At 53.3% G+C, this 23,724-nt stretch overlaps 2 protein-coding genes across 2 annotated transcripts; one reads left to right on the top strand and one right to left on the bottom strand.

Moving 5' to 3' along the window:
- Window positions 1-939: 939 nt before the first annotated feature.
- On the bottom strand, window positions 940-14,454 carry ngly1 (N-glycanase 1). The gene is given in 15 exon segments (XM_080521740.1): window positions 940-1,631; window positions 1,711-1,818; window positions 1,821-1,850; window positions 1,853-1,886; window positions 2,109-2,330; window positions 2,436-2,536; window positions 2,539-2,608; window positions 2,984-3,094; window positions 3,193-3,338; window positions 4,167-4,288; window positions 4,619-4,838; window positions 4,926-5,088; window positions 6,231-6,626; window positions 6,795-6,909; window positions 14,302-14,454. Coding segments are annotated over 15 exon segments (2,118 nt in total). The 5' UTR covers window positions 14,403-14,454; the 3' UTR covers window positions 940-1,452.
- Window positions 14,455-15,769: 1,315 nt separating this feature from the next.
- oxsm (3-oxoacyl-ACP synthase, mitochondrial) lies at window positions 15,770-19,189 on the top strand. The gene is given in 6 exon segments (XM_080521735.1): window positions 15,770-16,747; window positions 16,749-16,861; window positions 17,592-17,673; window positions 17,675-17,701; window positions 17,703-17,897; window positions 17,900-19,189. Coding segments are annotated over 6 exon segments (1,386 nt in total). The 5' UTR covers window positions 15,770-15,874; the 3' UTR covers window positions 17,996-19,189.
- Window positions 19,190-23,724: the final 4,535 nt, after the last annotated feature.

Genomic DNA, 23,724 nt, shown 5'->3' with positions numbered 1-23,724 from the left:
TGTGGAACTGCATGTTCTCACTGTGGAACTGCATGTTCTCACTGATGTTCTCACTGTGGAACTGCATGTTCTCCCTGATGTTCTCTCTGTATATATGTATATCCAGCATGAGCGTCTCTGAACGGTCCCCTGGAGAACCAGAGTCGGGGAACAGAACCTGGAGAACCAGTGTCGGTGAACAGAACCTGGAGAACCAGCGCCGGTGAACAGAACCTGGAGAACCAGTGTCAGGGGACAGAACGTGGAGAACCAGTGTCGGGGGACAGAACGTGGAGAACCCGTGTCGGGGACAGAACGTGGAGAACCAGAGCCGGTGAACAGAACCTCCACTGGTCACCAGTGCAGCTCCTCTTTAGTAAAACAGTTTAACGACCTTGAAGCTTCTTTTCACAGTAAAAGGCCTTTATTTGACTGTCAGACTCTTAGTGTGAAAAGCAGAACGTGGCGGCTCTGCTCAGACAGTTCAGGTAGTACAGCTATAGTACAGGTAGTACAGCTATAGTACAGGTAGTACAGCTATAGTACAGGTAGTACAGCTATAGTACATATAGTACAGCTATAGTACATATAGTACAGCTATAGTACAGGTAGTACAGCTATAGTACATATAGTACAACTATAGTACAGGTAGTACAGCTATAGTACAGCTATAGTACAGGTAGTACAGCTATAGTACAGGTAGTACAGCTTACAGCTATAGTACATATAGTACAGCTATAGTACAGGTAGTACAGCTATAGTACATATAGTACAGCTATAGTTCAGGTAGTACAGCTATAGTACATATAGTACAGCTATAGTACATATAGTACAGCTATAGTACAGGTAGTACAGCTATAGTACATATAGTACAGCTATAGTACATATAGTACAGCTATAGTACAGCTATAGTACAGGTAGTACAGCTATAGTACATATAGTACAACTATAGTACAGGTAGTACAGCTATAGTACAGCTATAGTACAGGTAGTACAGCTATAGTACAGGTAGTACAGCTATAGTACATATAGTACAGCTATAGTACAGGTAGTACAGCTATAGTACATATAGTACAGCTATAGTTCAGGTAGTACAGCTATAGTACATATAGTACAGCTATAGTACATATAGTACAGCTATAGTACAGGTAGTACAGCTATAGTACATATAGTACAGCTATAGTACATATAGTACAGCTATAGTACAGGTAGTACAGCTATAGTACAGGTAGCATAGCTATAGTACATATAGTACAGGTATTTCTTTGTTGACCACAGACGTCAGTCGTCAGTTGGAGGTTCCGCTGGAGAACGTGACGTCGACACACCTGATTGGCCGCCGACACGTTGAATCGCCTCCAACATGGAAAACCACTTCCTTCCTGTCTGGCTCCTATAAGAAGCCCTTCAAAATAAAACGCAGGCCAGGCGTGGTGAGTGGCGCCCCCCAGAGGAGAAGCTGGTTGTTTGTCGCTAAGCGTCCTGCAGCTGGATGACGACTTCAAACGACGGCGACTCGTCTTCCTCCGTCAGGCTGCGTCTGAAGAGCTGCGCCTGCTGCCACGCCTGCTGGCCGGACCCCCCGCTGAGCTCCGCCCACACCAGCAGCTCCGAGGCTCCGCCCACGCCGGGCAACGACTGCATGCTTCCGTCTGTGGAGGCCAGAACGGAGGGGGGGGGCCATCAGGGACTGCGTGGAGGGCTGGGGGGGGGGGGGGGGGGGGAGCTCACCTGCTGGGAAGTCGGTGGTCAGCTGGTCGGCCTGCAGGGACCAGCGGACCCCCCCCGACCCGAAGGTCTGGCTGGACGCCAGGATGGACACCGACTGGACCTTCATCCTGCTGAGGCCAAGTCGAACCTCCAGCTGAGCCTCCCACCGGGGAGCCCTCGGTCCGGGCCAGGTACACCTGCACACGGGGGGGGGGGCACTGAACATGGGGGGCACTGGACATGGGGGGGTCACCGGGACACGGGGGGGAGGGGGCACCTGGACATGGGGGGCAACTGGACATGTGGGGGGGCACTGAACATGGGGGGGGGGGGGCCTGAACACTGGGGTCACCTGGACACAGGGGGCACCTGAACATGGAGAGGTGGTGATGTAGTAAAGCAGTGACGTAGCGACCCACCATCTGCCAGTCGGCCTCCACCTTCCTGAACACCGCCTCCCGGCTCCACACACACTGGCTCCACCCCTCCCTGCTCTCTGAGCTGCTGGACAGGCGGAGGTAACGGTCGGAGGAGGAGGTGTAGCTCAGGTGGAGCAGCCGGGAGATCTTCTCCTCCTCACTGGGGCGGAACGTGAAGCCTGGAACCTGAAACACCAGAGGAACCAGAGGAACCTTCATGTTCTACCAACTACCAATGTGTTGAAGGTCTACCAGAGGTGCAGACGGAACCTGTAGGCCAGAACATAGAACACCTCAGGTAGGTCCAGGCCCCCCCTGTACCAGTACCTGGGTCTCGGTGGCCCCCCCGGTCTCCCCCCGCTCCACCCTCCAGGCCAGGGCGCCGGAGCTCCGCCCCCCCAGCTCCCCCGCTTTGGGCTTCTTTGGATGAACTCCACCAGCTCCACCAGGAGGCGCTGCACCAACTCCTGCTTCCTGTCTGCACCCAGGGAACGCTGCCTCTACAGGGGGGGGGGGGGGGGGGGGAGGGAGAGAGAGAGAGAGAGCAGGGAGGGAGAGAGAGAGAGAGAGAGAGAGAGAGAGAGCAGGGAGGGAGAGAGAGAGAGAGAGAGAGAGAGAGAGAGAGAGAGAGAGCAGGGAGGGAGGGGGAGGGAGAGAGAGAGAGAGAGAGAGAGAGAGCAGGGAGGGGAGGGGGAGAGAGAGAGAGAGAGAGAGAGAGAGAGAGAGAGAGAGAGCAGGGAGGGAGGGGGAGGGAGAGAGAGAGAGAGAGAGAGAGCAGGGAGGGAGAGAGAGAGAGAGGTGGTTGAGCAGACCCAGCACTCACTCAGACCTCCGGGTCCAGACCTCCGGGTCCAGACCTCCAGGTCCAGACTCACCAGACTGTTCAGCCTGTTGATGGAGTCCAGCAACCAGGACTCCTGGACCCGGGTCCTCCTGGACAAGACCTCCTGGTGTCTGCTGGAGTACCTCCAGGTCACATCCACCACCTGAGAGAGAGAGAGAGAGAGAGAGAGAGAGAGAGAGAGAGAGAGGATGAGACCCCCCCAGGTGGACCCCAGTGGACCCCCCAGGGTCCTGGTCTCACCTGGTCCCTGGAGAAGGCCAGGACGTAGGCCAGCTTCTTGCCCCAGCCCTCCTCGTACAGCAGAGGCTTGTCCCAGACGTCCTCACAGGGGTCACAGTGCAGCCAGCGGCCCTGGACCGGGGAGAAGGTCTCTGTCCACACGTGGTCTGGACCGGGACCACATGGCCCAGAGACAGTGTGTGTGTGTGTGTGTGTGTGTGTGTGTGTGTGTGTGTGTGTGTGTGTATATATGTTGGAGAGAGACAAGAACAGTTACTGAGAAGTGTGTTGGACTGGAGGATAAAGTCTGGACTTCCTGTCTGAAGCTCCGCCTCCCCTCCATCAGCTCTACAGACTTCCTGTCTGAAGCTCCGCCTCCCCTCCATCAGCTCTACAGACTTCCTGTCTGAAGCTCCGCCTCCCCTCCATCAGCTCTACAGACTTCCTGTCTGAAGCTCCGCCTCCCCTCCATCAGCTCTACAGACTTCCTGTCTGAAGCTCCGCCTCCTCTCCATCAGCTCTACAGACTTCCTGTTTGAAGCTCCGCCTCCCCTCCATCAGCTCTACAGACTTCCTGTCTGAAGCTCCGCCTCCTCTCCATCAGCTCTACAGACTTCCTGTCTGAAGCTCCGCCTCCTCTCCATCAGCTCTACAGACTTCCTGTCTGAAGCTCCGCCTCCCCTCCATCAGCTCTACAGACTTCCTGTCTGAAGCTCCGCCTCCCCTCCATCAGCTCTACAGACTTCCTGTCTGAAGCTCCGCCTCCCCTCCATCAGCTCTACAGACTTCCTGTCTGAAGCTCCGCCTCCCCTCCATCAGCTGTACAGACTTCCTGTCTGAAGCTCCGCCTCCCCTCCATCAGTGCAGGACAACACTTTACTACGTTACAAGGTGCTTTCATATATTTACCAGGAGTCTTTTATTTTGTAACGTGTTGAAGAAGGCTGGGTCAGGGTCAGGGTCAGACACATTTCAAAGTAAAGGTGAGGACGTACCTGTGCTGTCCCAGACGTAGCGCGCCTCCAGCCCCAGCGCCCTGCAGCACAGGGTGAAGCAGTTGGCCCACTCCCCACAGCGCCCCCTCCTGGTCTGGAGCAGCTTCTCCGGGTCGTTGTACCTGGAAACAGACTCTTATTGTTGGACTTCCTGCTCCTGAACTAGCTTCATTAAACCACGTCCAGACCACAATACTGGGTCCCTGGTCCAGGTGAACCAGGTCCCTGGTCTAGGTGAACCAGGTCCCTGGTCTAGGTTGTTCATAAATCCAGTTCATTAAATGTGTTTCTAATAATAAAGTTGTATTTCAGTCGTTACACTTGAACTGGATCAGGTCTCCTCAGTAGAACCTGTCCTGGGTACGACCAGGTTCCACACTACAAGCCTGACCCCCCTGACCCCCCTGACCCCCCTGACCCTCCTGACCCCCACCCCCAGGTGCTCCAGGTACCTGGGGAACCTGGTGGAGAGCTGGCAGGCGGAGCAGAAGTGGTTCTCCACCCTCTGGGCCCCCCAGCGGAGGTCGTCGGGGGAGGGGCTGAGGGGGCCCCGGTTCTGGGTGGGCCCCCCACAGCGGCTGCAGGGTAACGAGTCGACCCAGGAGAAGAAGTCCTGCTTGAACCAGCGCAGCAGCTCCAGGACCAGGAAGTCCTCCAGCCCCACTTTACAGCCTGAGAGGAACAGAACCAGGAACCCTGATGGGAATGCTGTGGAGACAGACACAAACCTGCCCCCCCCCCCCCCCCCCCCCCACTGACCTGGGTGGGCCTGCAGGGCCTCCTGCAGCTTGCTCCGGGCAGCAGAGGCCATCTGCTGGTGAGGCAGGGAACTGCAGGCCTTCTGCTGCAGCGCCGCGTCTTCGTACCGCAGCACCTGCTGGGCGTTGGACTGGAGCGTCGCCAGGAAGCTCCTGTGGCTCTCCTGCCAGACGGAGGACCGGGTCACCACGGGTCACCACGGGTCACCCCGGGTCACCCCGGGTCACCACTGGTCATGGTGACACCCCGGGTCACCACTGGTCACCCCGGGTCACCACTGGTCATGGTGACACCGGGTCACCCCGGGTCACCACTGGTCACCCCGGGTCACCACTGGTCATGGTGACACCCCGGGTCACCACGGGTCACCACTGGTCACCCCGGGTCACCACTGGTCATGGTGACACCCCGGGTCACCACTGGTCACCCCGGGTCACCACGGGTCACCATTGGTCACCCCGGGTCACCACTGGTCATGGTGACACCGGGTCACCGCTGGTCACCACTGGTCATGGTGACACCGGGTCACCACTGGTCACCACTGGTCACCACGGATCACCACTGGTCACCATTGGTCACCCCGGGTCACCACTGGTCATGGTGACACCGGGTCACCGCTGGTCACCACTGGTCACCACTGGTTACCACTGGTCACGCCGGGTCACCACTGGTCATGGTGACACCCCGAGTCACCACTGGTCACACCGGGTCACCACTGGTCACACCGGGTCACCACTGGTCATGGTGACACCCCGAGTCACCACTGGTCACCGAGGGTCACCACCGGTCATGGTGACACCGGGTCACCACGGGTCACCACCGGTCATGGTGACACCGGGTCACCACTGGTCACCACTGGTCACCCCGGGTCACCACCGGTCATGGTGACACCGGGTCACCACGGGTCACCACGGGTCACCACCGGTCATGGTGACACCGGGTCACCACGGGTCACCACGGGTCACCACCAACTGACTGCAGCTTTCAAACCGTCTCAACCAGCAGAAACTTTGAAAGACGTCACATTCATTCATAATAAACTGAAATATTTCAAACACTGTGTGTTTTGGTGTTTTGACCATGAATGTGAAGATTAAAATGCATGAAGGTTTTCAGTTTGGTCAGAAAATCACCAGGAGGAAAGAACAAACACTGGAGGAGCTCCGGATCATCGCCATGGCAACAAGTCACTGTGACATTGTGACTTGAGGTGGAGGCGTTTTCACCTCCACCTCCTCAGGCCCACAGACAACTGCACCATCACCGCTCGCCCTGCCCAAAGAAAGGATCTGGGTGGAGGTTTACCAGGGACCAGGTCTGCTGGGGGGGCCGGGGTGCTGGCCTGCTGGAGGTGGAGGGGGGGCGCTGTGGAGCCGAGGTGGAGGCGGAGGTGGAGGCGGAGGTGGAAGTGGAGGGGGGGCGCTGTGGAGCCGAGGTGGAGGCGGAGGAGCAGGTGGAGGTGGCGGCAGAGGTGGAAGTGGAGGGGGGGCGCTGTGGAGCCGAGGTGGAGGCGGAGGAGGAGGTGGAGGCAGAAGTGGAGGCGGAGGTTGAGGAGGTAGAGGTGGAGGTAGAGGGGGGGCGCTGTGGAGCCGAGGTGGAGGCGGGCTGCAGCCTCCCGTCCCGCTCCGCCGCCACAGAGTCCCTGACGAGCTGCAGCCGCTGCAGCGACGCCGCCGCGGGAAACACCAGGTGGGTGTCGGCCTGCAGGAGTCACATGACCACAAGGTGAGAGACACACTGGACGTCCAGGTGGGACGTCCCTCAGGACCACAAGGTGAGAGACACACTGGACGTCCAGGTGGGACGTCCCTCAGGACCACAAGGTGAGAGACACACTGGACGTCCAGGTGGGACGTCCCTCAGGATTACCTCCTCAAAGCCCATCTCGAAGAGACACTCCACCGCCCCCCTGACCGGCAGCAGCTGGGTGGAGAAGGTGGGGTTCCCCAGACGGACGGAGCGGAACTTGTCCTCCCTGGGGAACCTGTTGGAGGACGACATGAAGACATGAAGACATGAAGACAAGACGACATGAAGATATGACGACATGAAGACATGAAGACAAGAAGACATGAAGACATGACGACAAGACGACATGAAGACATGACGACATGACGACATGAAGACATGACGACATGACGACATGACGACATGAAGACATGACGACATGACGACATGACGACATGAAGACATGACGACATGACGACAAGAAGACATGACGACATGAAGACATGACGACATGACGACATGAAGACATGACGACATGACGACATGACGACATGACGACATGACGACATGACGACATGAAGACAAGGCGACATGAAGACAAGACGACAAGACGACATGAAGACATGACGACATGACGACATGAAGACAAGGCGACATGAAGACAAGACGACATGAAGACATGACGACAAGAAGACATGAAGACAAGACGACATGACGACATGAAGACAAGGCGACATGAAGACAAGACGACATGAAGACATGACGACAAGAAGACATGAAGACATGACGACATGACGACATGAAGACAAGACGACATGACGACATGAAGACATGACGACATGACGACAAGAAGACATGACGACATGACGACAAGAAGACATGACGACATGAAGACATGACGACATGAAGACATGACGACATGACGACAAGAAGACATGAAGACATGACGACATGACGACATGAAGACATGACGACATGACGACATGAAGACATGACGACATGAAGACATGACGACATGACGACATGAAGACATGACGACATGACGACATGAAGACATGACGACATGACGACATGACGACATGACGACATGAAGACAAGGCGACATGAAGACAAGACGACAAGACGACATGAAGACATGACGACATGACGACATGAAGACAAGGCGACATGAAGACAAGACGACATGAAGACATGACGACAAGAAGACATGAAGACAAGACGACATGACGACATGAAGACAAGGCGACATGAAGACAAGACGACATGAAGACATGACGACAAGAAGACATGAAGACAAGACGACATGAAGACATGACGACATGACGACATGAAGACAAGACGACATGAAGACATGACGACATGAAGACAAGACGACATGAAGACATGACGACAAGAAGACATGAAGACAAGACGACATGAAGACATGACGACATGACGACATGACGACATGAAGACAAGGCGACATGAAGACAAGACGACAAGACGACATGAAGACATGACGACATGAAGACAAGGCGACATGAAGACAAGACGACATGAAGACATGAAGACAAGACGACATGAAGACATGACGACATGACGACATGAAGACAAGACGACATGAAGACATGACGACATGAAGACAAGACGACATGAAGACATGACGACAAGAAGACATGACGACATGACGACATGAAGACATGACGACATGACGACATGACGACATGAAGACAAGGCGACATGAAGACAAGACGACAAGACGACATGAAGACATGACGACATGACGACATGAAGACAAGGCGACATGAAGACAAGACGACATGAAGACATGACGACAAGAAGACATGAAGACAAGACGACATGACGACATGAAGACAAGGCGACATGAAGACAAGACGACATGAAGACATGACGACAAGAAGACATGAAGACAAGACGACATGAAGACATGACGACATGAAGACATGAAGACAAGACGACATGAAGACATGACGACATGAAGACAAGACGACATGAAGACATGACGACAAGAAGACATGAAGACAAGACGACATGAAGACATGACGACATGATGACATGAAGACAAGACGACATGAAGACATGACGACATGAAGACATGAAGACAAGACGACATGACGACATGAAGACAAGGCGACATGAAGACAAGACGACATGAAGACATGACGACAAGAAGACATGAAGACAAGACGACATGAAGACATGACGACATGACGACATGAAGACAAGACGACATGAAGACATGACGACATGAAGACATGACGACATGAAGACAAGAGACAAGACGACATGAAGACATGAAGACAAGACGACATAAAGACATGACGACATGAAGACAAGACGACATGAAGACATGACGACATGAAGACATGACGACATGAAGACATGAAGACAAGACGACATAAAGACATGACGACATGAAGACAAGACGACATGAAGACATGACGACATGAAGACAAGACGACATGAAGACATGACGACATGAAGACATGACGACATGAAGACAAGAGACAAGACGACATGAAGACATGAAGACCAGACGACATGAAGACATGACGACATGAAGACAAGACGACATGACGACATGACGACATGAAGACATGACGACATGACGACAAGAAGACATGACGACATGAAGACATGACGACATGACGACATGAAGACATGACGACATGACGACATGACGACATGACGACATGAAGACAAGGCGACATGAAGACAAGACGACAAGACGACATGAAGACATGACGACATGACGACATGAAGACAAGGCGACATGAAGACAAGACGACATGAAGACATGACGACAAGAAGACATGAAGACAAGACGACATGACGACATGAAGACAAGGCGACATGAAGACAAGACGACATGAAGACATGACGACAAGAAGACATGAAGACAAGACGACATGAAGACATGACGACATGACGACATGAAGACAAGACGACATGACGACATGAAGACATGACGACATGACGACAAGAAGACATGACGACATGACGACAAGAAGACATGACGACATGAAGACATGACGACATGAAGACATGACGACATGACGACAAGAAGACATGAAGACATGACGACATGACGACATGAAGACATGACGACATGACGACAAGAAGACATGACGACATGAAGACATGACGACATGACGACATGAAGACATGACGACATGACGACATGACGACATGAAGACAAGGCGACATGAAGACAAGACGACATGAAGACATGACGACAAGAAGACATGAAGACATGACGACATGACGACATGAAGACAAGACGACATGACGACATGAAGACATGACGACATGACGACAAGAAGACATGACGACATGACGACAAGAAGACATGACGACATGAAGACATGACGACATGAAGACATGACGACATGACGACAAGAAGACATGAAGACATGACGACATGACGACATGAAGACATGACGACATGACGACAAGAAGACATGACGACATGAAGACATGACGACATGACGACATGAAGACATGACGACATGACGACATGACGACATGACGACATGAAGACAAGGCGACATGAAGACAAGACGACAAGACGACATGAAGACATGACGACATGACGACATGAAGACAAGGCGACATGAAGACAAGACGACATGAAGACATGACGACAAGAAGACATGAAGACAAGACGACATGACGACATGAAGACAAGGCGACATGAAGACAAGACGACATGAAGACATGACGACAAGAAGACATGAAGACAAGACGACATGAAGACATGACGACATGACGACATGAAGACAAGACGACATGAAGACATGACGACATGAAGACAAGACGACATGAAGACATGACGACAAGAAGACATGAAGACAAGACGACATGAAGACATGACGACATGACGACATGACGACATGAAGACAAGGCGACATGAAGACAAGACGACAAGACGACATGAAGACATGACGACATGAAGACAAGGCGACATGAAGACAAGACGACATGAAGACATGAAGACAAGACGACATGAAGACATGACGACATGACGACATGAAGACAAGACGACATGAAGACATGACGACATGAAGACAAGACGACATGAAGACATGACGACAAGAAGACATGACGACATGACGACATGAAGACATGACGACATGACGACATGACGACATGAAGACAAGGCGACATGAAGACAAGACGACAAGACGACATGAAGACATGACGACATGACGACATGAAGACAAGGCGACATGAAGACAAGACGACATGAAGACATGACGACAAGAAGACATGAAGACAAGACGACATGACGACATGAAGACAAGGCGACATGAAGACAAGACGACATGAAGACATGACGACAAGAAGACATGAAGACAAGACGACATGAAGACATGACGACATGACGACATGAAGACAAGACGACATGAAGACATGACGACATGAAGACAAGACGACATGAAGACATGACGACAAGAAGACATGAAGACAAGACGACATGAAGACATGACGACATGATGACATGAAGACAAGACGACATGAAGACATGACGACATGAAGACATGAAGACAAGACGACATGACGACATGAAGACAAGGCGACATGAAGACAAGACGACATGAAGACATGACGACAAGAAGACATGAAGACAAGACGACATGAAGACATGACGACATGACGACATGAAGACAAGACGACATGAAGACATGACGACATGAAGACATGACGACATGAAGACAAGAGACAAGACGACATGAAGACATGAAGACAAGACGACATAAAGACATGACGACATGAAGACAAGACGACATGAAGACATGACGACATGAAGACATGACGACATGAAGACATGAAGACATGAAGACAAGACGACATAAAGACATGACGACATGAAGACAAGACGACATGAAGACATGACGACATGAAGACAAGACGACATGAAGACATGACGACATGAAGACATGACGACATGAAGACAAGAGACAAGACGACATGAAGACATGAAGACCAGACGACATGAAGACATGACGACATGAAGACAAGACGACATGACGACATGACGACATGAAGACATGACGACATGACGACAAGAAGACATGACGACATGAAGACATGACGACATGACGACATGAAGACATGACGACATGACGACATGACGACATGACGACATGAAGACAAGGCGACATGAAGACAAGACGACAAGACGACATGAAGACATGACGACATGACGACATGAAGACAAGGCGACATGAAGACAAGACGACATGAAGACATGACGACAAGAAGACATGAAGACAAGACGACATGACGACATGAAGACAAGGCGACATGAAGACAAGACGACATGAAGACATGACGACAAGACGACATGAAGACATGACGACATGACGACATGAAGACAAGACGACATGACGACATGAAGACATGACGACATGACGACAAGAAGACATGACGACATGACGACAAGAAGACATGACGACATGAAGACATGACGACATGAAGACATGACGACATGACGACAAGAAGACATGAAGACATGACGACATGACGACATGAAGACATGACGACATGACGACAAGAAGACATGACGACATGAAGACATGACGACATGACGACATGAAGACATGACGACATGACGACATGACGACATGAAGACAAGGCGACATGAAGACAAGACGACAAGACGACATGAAGACATGACGACATGACGACATGAAGACAAGGCGACATGAAGACAAGACGACATGAAGACATGACGACAAGAAGACATGAAGACAAGACGACATGACGACATGAAGACAAGGCGACATGAAGACAAGACGACATGAAGACATGACGACAAGAAGACATGAAGACAAGACGACATGAAGACATGAAGACAAGACGACATGAAGACATGACGACATGAAGACAAGACGACATGAAGACATGACGACAAGAAGACATGAAGACAAGACGACATGAAGACATGACGACATGACGACATGACGACATGAAGACAAGGCGACATGAAGACAAGACGACAAGACGACATGAAGACATGACGACATGACGACATGAAGACAAGGCGACATGAAGACAAGACGACATGAAGACATGAAGACAAGACGACATGAAGACATGACGACATGACGACATGAAGACAAGACGACATGAAGACATGACGACATGAAGACAAGACGACATGAAGACATGACGACAAGAAGACATGACGACATGACGACATGAAGACATGACGACATGACGACATGACGACATGAAGACAAGGCGACATGAAGACAAGACGACAAGACGACATGAAGACATGACGACATGACGACATGAAGACAAGGCGACATGAAGACAAGACGACATGAAGACATGACGACAAGAAGACATGAAGACAAGACGACATGACGACATGAAGACAAGGCGACATGAAGACAAGACGACATGAAGACATGACGACAAGAAGACATGAAGACAAGACGACATGAAGACATGACGACATGACGACATGAAGACAAGACGACATGAAGACATGACGACATGAAGACAAGACGACATGAAGACATGACGACAAGAAGACATGAAGACAAGACGACATGAAGACATGACGACATGATGACATGAAGACAAGACGACATGAAGACATGACGACATGAAGACATGAAGACAAGACGACATGACGACATGAAGACAAGGCGACATGAAGACAAGACGACATGAAGACATGACGACAAGAAGACATGAAGACAAGACGACATGAAGACATGACGACATGACGACATGAAGACAAGACGACATGAAGACATGACGACATGAAGACATGACGACATGAAGACAAGAGACAAGACGACATGAAGACATGAAGACAAGACGACATAAAGACATGACGACATGAAGACAAGACGACATGAAGACATGACGACATGAAGACATGACGACATGAAGACATGAAGACATGAAGACAAGACGACATAAAGACATGACGACATGAAGACAAGACGACATGAAGACATGACGACATGAAGACAAGACGACATGAAGACATGACGACATGAAGACATGACGACATGAAGACAAGAGACAAGACGACATGAAGACATGAAGACCAGACGACATGAAGACATGACGACATGAAGACAAGACGACATGACGACATGACGACATGAAGACAAGAGACAAGACGACATGAAGACATGACGACATGAAGACAAGAGACATGAAGACATGACGACATGAAGACATGACGACATGAAGACATGAAGACATGACGACATGAAGACAAGAGACATGACGACATGAAGACATGAGGAACTGTAATAGTCGTCATTCAGTCAAATGTCCATTTCCCACTGACTGAACACTGAACAGATCCAACAGTTAAAGTTGTTCCTGTAAACCTTCATGTACTTTTTATTAGCGTTCCAAAAACGGTGCTTATTACTAGGTAACCAGACAAACTTAGTGTGAATCAATATAAACGTTGTGATTCGACTCCTGGAGCATCTTAACAACTTCACAACGTTTCCATTTGAACAAAGTCATTGCGGGGGACTGAACCTCCGGGATTAGAGAGTCTGAAGACATCAACTGGGTTTGTTACCAGAGGTTTTCTGTCTTTAACACGTTTGATCAACATCTGGGACTTTGTGTTAACATCTTTCTCTTTCCTTCACGAACTCACCTCAGAATGTTGTCCGCGTACGTCAGCAGCAGTTTGGCCGCGTCCAGGAACACTTGGTCCGGGTTGTCACAGAGAGTCTCGACCGCCGGAGACCGAGACATGTCGGCTTTATTTCACAAAGTGTAGAATTAGTCTACTTATAGCCAGGAGGGCTAATGCTAACGTCAACAGTCACTTCCTCCTCCGGGTCCTGCCTGAAGCCGTCCCTGCGCTGCCTGAATAAAAATTCCGGATTTAACCGCGTCGATATTTACTTTCGTTACATTTTCTGATTTTTCTTTGTTTCCTCTATTCACGCGTGTTTTGTTTCCCGTGAGCAGCAGGTTGAACCTTTTTCCTGCTAATTTAAAAGTTGACAGAAGAGGCGTTTATTACTGCTACCAAAACACAATGGTGAGGCTGAAGTTCGCCTCACATTGGTGGCTCCCGGAGATTTAAGGGAAAAATCAAACCTTAAATTCACTTCAGATAACTTAACAAAACACTGTTGATCCTCGCTGCTACTCCTTTACTTTATTCAAACTTATTTCACATATTTCTCATGTAAAATTATGATCACATGTTTTATATAATCCCGAGGCTGCGCTCCACCACACCGAGAAAGACTGGGTGAAAAATAAAAAAGATATACTCTATATGTAAAATGATTATATTTCTTGTACTCCTTGAACTAAGTTGAAGTTTCCAAAACCTCTGAACTGATCCAGTCTGAATTGATCAACTTATGACCCTGACTTTGTTCAGTGAAGACAAATTCTGAATATATAATGAAAATGTGCCTTTTTAGTATTCTTAGGAAAGAAACAACACTTCAGCAAAGCACCACATTCCTTTGGTGAATCTATGGCCTCTCTTTGATGTCATAGTACACAATCAAATGTAAGAATTTGTACAATGATTTAGTTTGCAAAGGGCGTTTGTTTTATATCACTGAAAGCCCCGCCCCTTTTTTTGACCTGCGTTTCAAGCAGCCATGGTAATAATTACTATGAAGGAATATAGATGATGGATGCATGGAAAATAAAATAAAAACTAGAAAATTCCACATGAAAATTAGTGCTATCTTTTATTATGTCAGCGTCTCCATGGCAACAGTGGCTCACCTCCTCTGATCTCCTGCAGGAGGCGTCTCTCCCATCCGCCTCAGGCGGTTTGAATAAATACAAACAAAACAAAGTCCGATCAAATACTTTTACTGCCCATGTTTGAGGCTGGATGTACGGAGCCCCTCTGGTGATGAAAAAAAAATTATTGCTTAATAACGCGTGGCCACGCGTTATTAAGCAATAATTTTTTTTTTCACCAACGTCACCAGAGGGGCTCCGTATGGATCAGTTATTGAACGGATGGAAAAAATCTAACAAAATAGCAAATGAACATTTCCCTTAACTTTCCCCCTTAAGTCCAGTCAGAGTCTGACTTCAGTGCAGAAACGCGCCATGGCAGTGGCACGGCTGCATGTTTGACCCAGAGACGGAGACAGTTGACTTTGGCTCGTGCAGGAAGTGGATCTGGAACCCAGCGTGTGGCGCTGTGAGGGACTGTAGAGGTTCCTGCAGGCAGAGAGGCGGTCATGTGGGCTTTGTTCCGGTCCAGTGGGACCCGGCTGGGCCTCACGGCGCGGTGCAGGACGACGCCAAGGCAGGACCCCCGGGGTCTCAGCTCGGGACAGGGGGACCCCCGGGGGGACGGGTCCAGGAGGAGGGTGGTGATCACGGGGATCGGCCTGGTGTGTCCCCTAGGCACCGGGACCGCTCTGCCCTGGGAGCGCCTGATCCAGGGCCACAGCGGGGTGGTGGCCCTGGACTCGGAGGAGTACCGGGGCCTCCCCTGCAGGGTGGCGGCCCTGGTGCCCCGGGGCCCCGAGGAGGGCCAGTTTGAGGAGGGCCGGTTCGCCTCCCGGGGGGAGGTCGGCAGCATGTCCCCCGCCACGCTGATGGCCCTGGGGGCCGCCCAGCTGGCCCTGAGGGACTCGGGCTGGAGCCCCCGGTCCCGGGAGGAGCAGCTGGGCACGGGGGTGGCGGTGGGGACGGGCATGGTGCCGCTGGACGAGGTGGCCCGCACCGCCGCCGCCTTCCAGCGGGGGGGCTACAGGAAGGTCAGCCCCTTCTTCGTGCCGCGCATCCTGGTCAACATGGCCGCCGGCCACATCAGCATCAAGCACCGGCTGAAGGGCCCCAACCACGCCGTGTCGACCGCCTGCACCACGGGCGCCCACGCCGTGGGCGACGCCGCCCGCTTCATCATGCGGGGGGACGCGGACGCCATGGTGTCGGGGGGGGCGGAGTCCTGCGTGTCGCCGCTGGCCATCGCCGGCTTCGCCAGGGCGCGGGCGCTGGCCACGCGCTGGAACGCCCGCCCCGCGCTGGCGTCCAGACCCTTCCACCCCGACAGGGAGGGCTTCGTGATGGGGGAGGGGGCGGCCGTGCTGCTGCTGGAGGAGCGGGGGGCGCGCCCTGCGCAGGGGGGCGCGCGTCTACGCAGAGCTGCTGGGCTACGGCCTCTCCGGGGACGCCAGCCACATCACGGCGCCCAGCGAGGACGGAGACGGCGCCTTCAGGTGACCCTACCGCCATGACACACGGGGCCTTCAGGTGACCCTACCGCCATGACACACGGGGCCTTCAGGTGACCCTACCGCCATGACACACGGGGCCTTCAGGTGACCCTACCGCCATGACACACGGGGCCTTCAGGTGACCCTACCGCCATGACACACGAGGCCTTCAGGTGACCCTACCGCCATGACACATGTCGCCTTCAGGTGACCCTACCGCCATGACACACGGGGCCTTCAGGTGACCCTACCGCCATGACACATGTCGCCTTCAGGTGACCCTACCGCCATGACACATGTCGCCTTCAGGTGACCCTACCGCCATGACACACGGGGCCTTCAGGTGACCCTACCACCATGACACATGTCGCCTTCAGGTGACCCTACCGCCATGACACATGTCGCCTTCAGGTGACCCTACCGCCATGACACACGAGGCCTTCAGGTGACCCTACCGCCATGACACACGAGGCCTTCAGGTGACCCTACCGCCATGACACACGAGGCCTTCAGGTGACCCTACCGCCATGACACATGTCGCCTTCAGGTGACCCTACCGCCATGACACACGGGGCCTTCAGGTGACCAGAACCAGGTTCTCCTGGAGAACCAGACTCTTTAAAGAACCAGGTTCTCCTGGAGAACCAGACTCTTTAAAGAACCAGGTTCTCCTGCGGTGAAGCAGTGAGTCGTCAGGAGGAAGTGGACCAACACTTTGATGTCTCACCCTCAGGTGCATGTCCGCCGCCCTGAGGGACGCCGGAGTGTCCCCGGCCGAGGTCACGTACGTCAACGCCCACGCCACGTCCACGCCGCCTGGGCGACGCGGCGGAGAACGCCGCCCCTCCAGCGTCTGTTCCAGCAGGGCGCCGGTCTGGCCGTCTCCTCCACCAAAGGAGCCACGGGCCACCTGCTTGGCGCCGCCGGCGCCCTGGAGGCGGCCTTCACCGCCCTGGCCTGCTACCACGGGGTCCTGCCCCCCACCCTCAACCTGGACCGCACCGACCCCCCCTTCAGCCTCAACTACGTCCCCCGGCGCCGCTCAGGCCCTGGAGGACGGAGGGACGGCGGGTCGCCCTCACCAACTCCTTCGGCTTCGGGGGAACCAACGCTTCGCTGTGTCTCGGCGCCGTCTGAAGACTGACTGACCCTCCTGCTGCTCTGGGTCACCAACCCCGGTTCTAGGTCACCAACCCCCCCGGTTCTGGGTCACCAACCCCCCCCGGTTCTAGGTCACCAACCCCCCCGGTTCTGGGTCATCAACCCCCCCGGTTCTAGGTCACCAACCACCCCGGTTCTGGGTCATCAACCCCAGTTCTGGAATCAGATATTGTGCTGGAACAATAAAGTGGGAAAAGTGGATGTTTCTTTTTGAAACTGTGGCATCAGTGAGACGACTGAGGGACGACTGGAAGGACGACTGGAAGGACGACTGGAAGGACGACTGGGAGACAACTGGAGGGACGACTGAGGGATGACTGAGGGACGACTGGGAGACAACTGGAAGGATGACTGAGGGATGACTGGAAGGATGACTGAGGGATGACTGGAAGGATGACTGAGGGATGACTGGAAGGATGACTGAGGGACAACTGGAGGGACGACTGGAAGGATGACTGAGGGACGACTGGAAGGATGACTGAAGGACGACTGGGAGACAACTGGAGGGACGACTGGGGAGACAACTGGAGGGATGACTGGAAGGATGACTGAGGGACGACTGGAAGGATGACTGAGGGACAACTGAAGGATGACTGAGGGACGTTTATCACCATGTGACCAGTCCAGAGCTCAGCAGGACTCGTTGTCCCCTGAAGGACGTCACTGTTCAGTCCAACATGCTGCTGGACCGAAGCGTCTCTCAGGGGACGCCAGACGGAGGGACGAGGTTCTTCCAGCTCGGCTGCGTTACGCTAAAGACACTAAAGCTTCCTGTCTGGCAGGACGTGGTGGACCGTCGCCACGTTGTCCTGACAACCGTCCTGAAGCTTCCGGAACCGAGGGAACGTTGGTTCTCAACAACTGAAGTTCCTTCAGTTTATTTACATAAAGTCTGCAGACAAAAACAACATTTTGATATTCAAATGATTATTTAGCTTTAGGTTCTTGTTGATTCAACTGTTTTTCCTCATGTCAGTTTAATAAGTGGAACCCTACCGGTTCTGCTCATTTTAATAGGTGGAACCCTACCGGTTCTGCTCATTTTAATAGGTGGAACCCTACCGGTTCCACAGCAGAACCGGAACCATGTTTGTGAAGCAAAGCGTCAGAGGAAGGAAGGTCGTTGTTCTTTGCTTGTTTATTTGACCAACATGTCAACAACATCAAAGAGAATAAAGGACAAGCTGCAGAATGTGGACATCAAAGCAGGTCATTTCAACCTCCTGTCCTTTGTCTCCGTGGGACAGTTTGTTGTCCTGGACCTGGTTCTTAGTGTCCCTCCAGTAAAGCCTGAGTCCTTCCTGTCTAAACCGTCCAGGTTCTAGAACGACTCCTCTTCCATTTTTAGACATGAACTCGTCTCATCCTGCTAATGAAGACATCCATTATTCATCCACTAGCTAAGAATCTCAACCGACGTGACACTGATGCATTGGGTCAAGCAGGGGGGAGGGGGGGGGGCCAGGGGGGGGGGGGGGGGGGGTCTACGTGTTCAATACGTGGAGAAGCTGCAAAAACTCTTTCATGTTCTTTGTCCAGCAGGAAGTGAAGCTCAGATTGTTGAGAACTGAAGCAGGATGAAGGTCTGACTGATCGTCCCTGGTCCAGGTCCAACACTCCTGTCTCTTACCAGAGGAAGTCCTGGACCAGGACCAGGAGCAGAGGCTCCACCCAGACCATCTTCCAGACCGTCCTGACGCTCCTTGTTGAGACGTCCTGAGTCTCAACTCGTCGCGGAGACAAAATGTCCTCATCCTCATACTGGAGCTCTCAGCCTCCAGGAGACATGGCCAGATGTTGTCCAGCTGCTGCAGACCTCAGGTCCATCTTGGTCCTCTGGGATCAACTGGACCGTCTCATGTCCTCCAGGACGTCTCACGTCCTCCAGGATGTCTCACTCTCAGGTCCTCCAGGATGTCTCAGGTCCTCCAGGACGTCTCATGTCCTCCAGGACGTCTCACTCTCATGTCCTCCAGGACGTCTCACGTCCTCACGTGAAGGACAGTCGGTCTGCGTTGCCATAATCACTTTCATTCCTCCACATTGTTTTCTTCACTTCCCTCACTGGCCACTAAAGCTGGCTGATGGTTGTCATGGCAACAGACCCAGCATGCCTTGCCTTTGATAGGATCAAAGCTCATCACCGTGGCTCTCACTGGACGCCCCCCATGCTCCTGCTCACCTGTTGCATTATGGGAGTCCAGCTGTTACACCGTCACTCAACAGGACCAGCAGATCCCCCCCCCCCTGGGAGGAGGGGGACCTGGTCCCAGTAGGTCCAGGGGAGGGAGGGGGACCTGGTCCCAGTAGGTCCAGGGCAGGGAGGGGGGACCTGGTCAGTACTGCTAGAGGAGACGGTCAATACTCGTGTTGAGATGGTAGATCTAGAACCTGTTGATCTAGAACGTGTTGATCTAGAACGTGTCCCAGCTGGTCTTTGACTACAACCCTTTGTGTTTCCTGAGTTTGGATTCTGAGGCTTGGGGACTTTGATCCTGACCTCTGGTCTCTGTTGTGGACGTCTCTGGTCTCTGCAGTGGACGTCTCTGGTCTCTGTTGTGGACGTCTCTGGTCTCTGCAGTGGACGTCTCTGGTCTCTGTTGTGGACGTCTCTGGTCTCTGCTGTGGACGTCTCTGGTCTCTGTTGTGGACGTCTCTGGTCTCTGCTGTGGACGTCTCTGGTCTCTGTTGTGGACGTCTCTGGTCTCTGCAGTGGACGTCTCTGGTCTCTGTTGTGGACGTCTCTGGTCTCTGCTGTGGACGTCTCTGGTCTCTGCAGTGGACGTCTCTGGTCTCTGTTGTGGACGTCTCTGGTCTCTGCTGTGGACGTCTCTGGTCTCTGTTGTGGACGTCTCTGGTCTCTGCTGTGGACGTCTCTGGTCTCTGCAGTGGACGTCTCTGGTCTCTGTTGTGGACGTCTCTGGTCTCTGCTGTGGACGTCTCTGGTCTCTGTTGTGGACGTCTCTGGTCTCTGCAGTGGACGTCTCTGGTCTCTGTTGTGGACGTCTCTGGTCTCTGCAGTGGACGTCTCTGGTCTCTGTTGTGGACGTCTCTGGTCTCTGCTGTGGACGTCTCTGGTCTCTGCAGTGGACGTCTCTGGTCTCTGTTGTGGACGTCTCTGGTCTCTGCTGTGGACGTCTCTGGTCTCTGTTGTGGACGTCTCTGGTCTCTGTTGTGGACGTCTCTGTTGTGGACGTCTCTGGTCTCTGCTGTGGACGTCTCTGTTGTGGACGTCTCTGTTGTGGACGTCTCTGGTCTCTGTTGTGGACGTCTCTGGTCTCTGCTGTGGACGTCTCTGGTCTCTGTTGTGGACGTCTCTGGTCTCTGTTGTGGACGTCTCTGTTGTGGACGTCTCTGGTCTCTGCTGTGGACGTCTCTGTTGTGGACGTCTCTGTTGTGGACGTCTCTGGTCTCTGCTGTGGACGTCTCTGTTGTGGACGTCTCTGTTGTGGACGTCTCTGGTCTCTGCTGTGGACGTCTCTGTTGTGGACGTCTCTGGTCTCTGCTGTGGACGTCTCTGTTGTGGACGTCTCTGGTCTCTGCTTTGGCCTCGGTCACTAAGCTCTGCCAGACTCTGATCCGGCCTTGGACTCTGGGTTCAGGTTCAGCCGATCCTCCTCCAGGGAAGTTCTGGACGTCAGGCCGGTGTGTTACTGCTGATTCAGCAGAGGACCACTGTAGACTGGCCCCCTCCTGGACTTGGACCAATCATGACCTTTGACCCCATCCACTGGGACCCCTACAGTCCTCCACCCAGCAGCTCCACCTCGTCAGCCTCCGTCCAGCATCACAGGCCTGAAACATCAAATGTTCTTTACAAGGACTTTCTACATTAGATGAAAAAAGAAACAGCAGCAGTTGTAAAGTGAAACTCTTCAGTAAACTGACCTCTGACCTCTGACCTCTGACCTCCACCCAAACATGTGATTCATGTCGGACCGGTAAAGAGGTTATAGAGCAGATACCAGGGAGACCGCCGGCCCCGCCCACAATCAGCCTCGGCCCCGCCCACCAGTCAGTCCCGGCCCCGCCCACCAGGCAGTCCCGGCCCCGCCCACAATCAGCCTCGGCCCCGCCCACCACCAGTCATCCCTTCCTTCTTCCTTCCTGAAGTGAGTCCACTTTGTTATCAGTGTAACTTTGATACAAACTGTTAGTGTTCCTTTGAGCTTAACAGGTTTTATTAAAGTTATTAAAGTTACTAAAGTTATTAAAGTTACTAAAGTTATTAAAGTTATTAAAGTTATTAAAGTTACTAAAGTTATTAAAGTTACTAAAGTTATTAAAGTTATTAAAGTTACAGTCTCTCTGCAGGTCTTTATTCTACCTTTCATCTAAATATAGAAGTGATGAGGTTCTTCTGGAACTGATCATGAACTGGACTGGAGCCACCTGACACACTGAGTCCCCATGGGGGGGGGGGGGGGGGGGGTGTCTCTTTATTTAGCCTCATGAAGGGTGGAGGCCCCCCCCCCCACCCCCATAGGGCTGGGCCAGAGCAGGGGGGGGAGGGGGGTTGTGTCTCTTTATTTAGCCTCATGAAGGGTGGAGGCACCCCCCCCCCCCCCCCATAGGGATGGGCCAGAGCAGGTGGGGGGACGGGGGGGGATGTGTCTCTTTATTTAGCCTCATGAAGGGTGGAGCCCCCCCCCCCCCCCCCATAGGGCTGGGCCAGAGCGGGGGGGGGGGGGGGGGGGTTGTGTCTCTTTATTTAGCCTCATGAAGGGTGGAGGTCAGGTCCCCCCCCCCCATCCCCCCGCCTGCTGCGCTCCTCATTGGTTGAAACAGTCCAGTCAGAAGACGTGTCTCTGTCCGTGGTGCTGAACTCCGGCTGGTCCTGGTTCTGGTTCTATTCTACTCCTGGTTCCCTCCCTCCTCTCTCCTCCTCCCTCCTCCCTCCTCCCTCCTCCCTCCTCCCTCCTCCCTCCTCCCTCCTCCCTCCCTCCTCTCTCCTCTCCTCTCTCCTCTCTCCTCCCTCCTCCCTCCCTCTCTCTCCTCCCTCCTCTCTCCTCTCCCTCCCTCCTCTCTCCTCCCCTCCTCTCTCCTCCCTCCTCTCTCCTCTCTCCTCCCTCCTCTCTCCTCCCTCCTCTCTCCTCTCTCCTCCCTCCTCCCTCCTCCCTCCTCCCTCCTCCTCCCTCCTCTCTCCTCTCCTCTCTCTCTCTCCTCCCTCCTCCTCCCTCCTCTCCTCCCTCTCCCTCCCTCCTCTCTCCTCCCTCCTCCCTCCCTCCTCTCTCCTCCCTCCCTCCCTCCTCTCTCCTCCCTCCCTCCCTCCTCTCTCCTCCCTCCTCCCTCCTTCCTCTCTCCTTCCTCCCTCCCTCCTCTCTCCTCCCTCCCTCCTCTCCTCCCTCCTCCCCTCCTCCCTCCCTCCTCTCTACTCCCTCCCTCCTCTCTCCTCCCTCCCTCCCTCCTCTCTCCTCCCTCCCTCCCTCCTCTCTCCTCCCTCCCTCCTCTCTCCTTCCTCCCTCCCTCCTCTCTCCTCCTTCCCTCCCTCCTCTCTCCTCCCTCCCTCCCTCCTCCTCTCTCCTCCTTCCCTCCCTCCTCTCTCCTCCCTCCCTCCCTCCCTCCTCTCTCCTCCTCCCTCCTCTCTCCTCCCTCCTCCCTCCTTCCTCTCTCTCCTTCCTCCCTCCTCCTCTCTCCTCCCTCCCTCCTCCCTCCCTCCCTCCCTCCTCTCACTCCTCCCTCCCTCCTCTCTCCTCCCTCCCTCC

Source organism: Blennius ocellaris (assembly GCF_963422515.1).
Source record: "Blennius ocellaris genome assembly, contig: SCAFFOLD_128, whole genome shotgun sequence".
In the NCBI taxonomy this organism is placed as follows: domain Eukaryota; kingdom Metazoa; phylum Chordata; class Actinopteri; order Blenniiformes; family Blenniidae; genus Blennius; species Blennius ocellaris.
The sequence above is the reverse complement of the archived record's forward strand: the minus strand, read 5'-3'. Positions and strand labels throughout refer to the sequence as shown.